At 33.4% G+C, this 5,695-nt stretch overlaps 1 protein-coding gene across 1 annotated transcript; it reads left to right on the top strand.

The window, feature by feature from the left end:
- Positions 1–331: 331 nt before the first annotated feature.
- Positions 332–1,957, top strand: LOC114315467 (enoyl-CoA delta isomerase 1, peroxisomal). The gene has a single exon (XM_028262080.2). The coding sequence runs from the start codon at positions 887–889 to the stop codon at positions 1,643–1,645; it is 759 nt and encodes a 252-aa protein (XP_028117881.2). The 5' UTR covers positions 332–886; the 3' UTR covers positions 1,646–1,957.
- Positions 1,958–5,695: the final 3,738 nt, after the last annotated feature.

The following is a 5,695-nucleotide window of genomic DNA, read 5'->3' as shown; positions in this document are numbered from 1 at the left end:
AAATATGGCGATAACTTTGATATAATTATTAAACCAATCCATTAAATTAAAAAATCAAAACTAAAAATATTTCATATATTAAATATATCGATTACACATTAAAAGTCTAACAATCACTCATTACATGATCATTATCTAAACACATAATTAAAATTAATTTGGTTAAATAAATAAATAAATAAATATGTAAAAAAATTATCAATTTTACATGATTTTATCTTTAGTGAGTAGAAATAATTTTTAAAAATTCAAAAATATTTTTTTGACATTTATTTTTGTCAAATTAAGTTATATTTATCAAATTGACGACTTTGCCTTGAAATTGAGTAATGGTATTTTGAATTGTCTTTATTTGAAATAAGATTCAAAATTTAAGATCAAATATATCACAATTGAAAAGTCATGGATCAAAGTAATACGAAACTCAAACTGTAAAAACTGTTAGTATAATTTACTTAAAATAAAATAATTATAAATTAAATATAATATTTCAATGGTAATTGATAGCTCTGAAAGGAAAACTCTAAATAGAACTTTATTGAGCTGGGAAGTCTAAAAAAATTAAAAAAAATCAAACCAAAATATCATATCATATCATATCATAACATAAGTGAATTCCAACCCATTAAAACTTTCTTATTAAAATTTCAAAATATTTTTAATAATATTTTATCTTATTAATTATTTAACTTATTTGTTTTTTTTAATAAATTATTTTAATCCCATCCCTAGCCAGACAAGGTCAAAGTAATGCTGTAGGCACCCGGGGGGAACAGGAGACATAGAAAGAGACAAACTGGCGCTCTTCTCTCCTGTATATGTTACTGCGTCCTTCTTTCCTTGCACGGCGGGTGAGAGAGAGAGAGAGAGAGAGAGAGAGAGAGAGATGTGTACGTTAGAGAAGCGAGGCAGCCTCTTCATCTTGACACTGACAGGCAATGACCAGCATCGCCTAAACCCAGCCCTAATTGACTCCATCAAAGCCGCTCTCGATCGAGTCCGATCAGATTCTTCTTCCAACAACTCCACATCCCCTTGCTCCGCTCTCATCACCACCGCCCACGGCAAGTTCTTCACCAACGGCTACGATCTCGCTTGGGCCAAATCCGGCGGTCCCGCCTCCGCCACCAAGGACCGCCTCCTACTCATGTCCTTCAAGTTCCGTTCCCTCATCACCGACCTCATTTCTCTTCCCATGCCCACCATCGCAGCCGTCACAGGTCACGCCTCCGCCGCCGGCTTCCTCCTCGCTCTCTGCCACGACTACGTTCTCATGAGGAAGGACCGAGGCTTTCTGTACATGAGCGAGCTCGATATCGCCCTTCCCATTCCGGCTTGGTTCACCGCTGTGCTCCGGAGCAAGATCGGCTCCCCCATGGCTCTGCGCGACGTGCTGCTGAGATCGGCGAAGTTGACGGCTCAGGCGGCTGTTGAGAGGGGGATCATCGAGTCGGCGCACGATGGCGCGGAGGAGACGGTTGGGGCTGCTGTGAAGTTGGGGGAGGAGCTGGTGGGCAGGAGATGGGATGGACACGTGTACGGCCAGATAAGAATGGTTGTGTTTGATGATTTGTTGAGGGCCGCCGGATTTGACGAATCCGTGGAAGATCCGAATCACGTGAATAAGGTTATCTCAAGACTTTAATAAGCCTAATTGGGCCTTTCACTTGTCTGGACCCTGATCCTTGACTACTGGTCCTTGGTTGGACTTGTTGATGGCGCTTTGGGCTCTGTGTTCGGAGAGTTTGGTTCCGTCCTTGAAAAATAAATGTAAAATGTGGAGTTGTTGCGTAGTTGTGGGGTGAAATTGAACTGTTGTTAGGCCCTGCATGTTTTTTTTTATTTATTTATTTTGGGTTAAAAAATAAAAACCCCTTTAGGGGAAATGCTAATTATTATCGCCCAAATGTGTAAAATTGTATTAAAATATATATAAATATAAAATATCTTTGGGGCACTTTTTTTTTTTTTTTTTTTATAAATCTCTCTATATTTATTTATGTTTTATTTAATTTAATTTAATTTTTTTTTATGTTTCAATAAGTTTTATAAATGATATAGTGACCAAAATATCTCTAATAATAATATTTATTCCATAATGTGAATATTCACACGTCAATATGAATTGTCACATTATAAAATATGAATGTTCATATCACTAAGTTATTAGCCGTTTAAAAAATGTTTGTAAAGATAAAATTATTCATAAAATACCGTAAATATGATAATTAGAATTTTATGAATCAAATATCTAAATAATAAAATTTATTAAAATACAAAAATTATATTACTTAAAAAAAATTCTTAATAAATCTCCAAGTATTTAGTGGAAGTTTTAACTTTTTTATCAGAGGAAAAAGGTAATTAATCCAAGAGTAAATGATATTTTTTACCTTCAAACTTTAATTCGAATTTGGCTTTCCTTTGAATCAATCAGTTTCAATATCATCATCCCCTCATTACATTAGACCATCTCCAACGGTTCTCCAAACCTGACATCAAATTTAAAATTTGGTAAAAAAATCATTTTTTGAAGTTCCAACAGTTTTACCAAACTGGTATCAAATTGAGAATTGAACAAAAAAATCATCAAACTGAGAACATGATACAGATTTCAGCAAATTACTATTTGTGACCGTTGGAGGAGAGAAACCGATCAACCAGCCGGTTACCCGGCCAGTTGACCAACCGGTCGACCACGAAAAGGTTCAAACAATTCAAATGGGTAGGTTCAAACAATTCAAATATATATATATATATATATTTGCCTTACCGGTCGACCAGCCGGTCGACCACTAAAAGGTTCAAGCAGTTCAAATACGTAGGTTCTAACAATTCAAAAAATAAATAAAATTTCCCTTACCGGTCGACCGGTTGGTCGACCAACCGGTTGTCCCTGGAGCAGATTTGATGAAAATCAACTATTGGAGCATTCTGTATCAAATTGAGAAAATGGTCATTTTTTTACTCAGATTTGGTGAAAAATTAGGTGAACCGTTAGAGATGCTCTTAGGGATACCAAAATTTTTACCTAATAAATAATTAAATATTTCATAGAGCTGTGGGGTTCGCAATTTTATAGACCCCACATCTATGTGAGATATTTGGTCATTTATTCAGTAGAAAATTTGAGACCTGTAACATTTTTCTTAAAATTAATATGAAAGTTAAAAGGCGTTGCTATTCTGACTTTATTTGGCTCCAAATACACACAAAATACATTCTTTGAAAAAATCAAAATTTGAAGAGTATTCATGTAACTATGTATAATAAATGACAAAAAAATTAGTATATTTGGAACAAAGTGGGGCGAGTATAACGTCTTCCAAATTAAATCAATGAAGAATCAAAAGACTTGTTTGGTGTGACGTATTATAAACTAAAGCTAATAATAAGAAAACAAAACTCAAAAGCTTCCACAACTTTCACATAATCAATTTTTTTTTTTTAACTTATTTAAATTATTTTTGTCTAATAAATTATAAGTAGAAGTTGCACCAAATAATGTGATAGAAACTCTCAAAATAAAATATGTTATAAATAGATTGTGATTCTCTCCATTTTAAAATTTTAATGAAAGATTTACATTGTATTATTTAAGAATTTGTAATGATACTTTTCAAATTTAAAATATTAATACATTCTCACGATTAAACAGTTTAGATAAATTATACTAAACAAGGAACGTGACTTAAAGTTAGAGAGTAAAGTTATATAAAATCAAACTTGCATTGGCCTTTAATAAAAAATAAAAAGTACTCGAACTTAATATTTCAAACAATTCCATCTTTATTCAGTTACCAATAGTCGGAAAAACTTCAAAATTTCATTGAAAAATTGACGTATGAATCTGTTTGCATCGAAAATAATAGCCAACCTGATGGCGCTATGTCTCCACTTGGTGACATAAAGTGCGCTAAAATATCGACACATGATTCTCTTTGTATCCAAAATAATAGCCAACCTGATGGCGCTATGTCTCCATTTGGTGACATAAAGTTTGTGATTTTAGCAAGGTAAAATGGTGGTAGATTTTGGGCGGTGGTTGGCAACCATGACTTTGATTTAATCTTGTTCAATACCTGCAAAGTAGGGACCATGTAGGCCTCATTTCTCTTTATTGATAAATATATATATATTAATTATTATATACATTTTTTTTTTGAGATAAATGTATTAGATATGCCACATGGCAGTGATCAAATGGAGAAGTCAACCACTATCTACACCAGCCAATGGCCACAATTCAAACTTCTCTAACAGTACTGATGATTAGGGTTGGGCGTAGGTTATTCGACCCGCCCAAATCGTCCTATCCGATCCGAATCACGCACGTATGGACGGTTTCGCGAATACATTAGGGTAGAGTGCGATTTGGATTTTATCTAATTTTCGAGTTGCGGCCGGGTTATGGGTTTGATCTGCACTCGCGCCAACCCATCCGCATAAAACTCGTTTTTTTTTTTTTTAATCTGACCGTTCAAAAATGAAAGACCCTTTTTTTTCCCTTCAAATCTAACCGTTCAAAAAACAAAAACCCTAATCAAACTCACTCACTCTATCTCAATCTGTCTCTCACTCTCGTGATTATCATCTGTATTGCATACACCCACTGATCGACTCTCTCTCTCGTCGCAAGATTGACTGATTGACCGATCGACCTCATTGCACACCTCATAGGTAAAGCCCCTCTCTGAATCTAAGTCTCTTACTATGTATCTCTCTCCACGATCTTTGGTTTTTTTTTCTCCAACATATCAGATCTCTCTGTCTCTGATCTGTCTCCCTTACTCTCTCATCTCACAGTTTCTCACTCTCTGGTTTTGCATCTACACCGATCGACTCTCTCTTATCGCAAAATCGATCGATCGACCAACTCTCTCATCGCACCGATCGACCTCGCAGGTAAGCCCCTCTCTCTCTCTCTCTCTCTCTCTCTCTCTCTCTATTGTCCCGATCTTTGATTTATTTTGCAACATATCAGATCTATTTTTTTTTTTTGTAGCAACAGATTTGTTTGTTTTTGTTTGGAATGTATGTGTTTTTTTATTTAATTTTTGATTTAATGTATGTGTTAATTTTGGGAATTAAATCTATTGAATTAAATGGAGTATTAGTTCATAAATCTGTCTATGCCTTTATAATTTTTGAAATTTTTGATTTAATTTTTGGAATTAAATCTGTTGAATTAAATGGAGTATCATTTCATAAATCTGTCTGTGTCTGTATAATTTTTGAAATTTTTGATTTAATTTTTGGAATTAAATTTGTTTTTTTTTTTTGGAATCTGTATTGAAATTGGATCTGTATAGAATTTATATAATTGGATCTGTATTGAAATTGGATCTGTATTGAATCATATAATTGAATCTGTATTGATCTGTTATTGAAATTGAATCTGTTATTGAAATACTATTGAATCTGTATAGAATACTATTGAATCTGTATAGAATCTGTTATTGAAATACTATTGAATCTGTATAGAATCTGTTATTGAAATACAATTGAATCTGTATAGAATCTGTTATTGAACCATTATAATTTATATAACACTATTGAATCTGTTATAATAACTATTGATGTGGAGGATAGTATTGAATCTTTTATAATACTATTGAATCTGTTATTGAAATTGAATTTGTAATTTTTGTAATCCAGTTTAAATGGAGGATAGTATTCAATCTCCTGCAATCAA

The sequence above is a fragment of the Camellia sinensis genome, chromosome 8 (genome assembly GCF_055761805.1).
Source record: "Camellia sinensis isolate YWXY chromosome 8, ASM5576180v1, whole genome shotgun sequence".
NCBI classification, from domain to species: domain Eukaryota; kingdom Viridiplantae; phylum Streptophyta; class Magnoliopsida; order Ericales; family Theaceae; genus Camellia; species Camellia sinensis.
The sequence above is the reverse complement of the archived record's forward strand: the minus strand, read 5'-3'. Positions and strand labels throughout refer to the sequence as shown.

What these genes read in the sequence shown, in the direction of transcription:
- LOC114315467 (XM_028262080.2), top strand. Translation starts at nt 887, where the DNA reads ATGTGTACGTTAGAGAAGCGAGGCAGCCTCTTCATCTTGACACTGACA.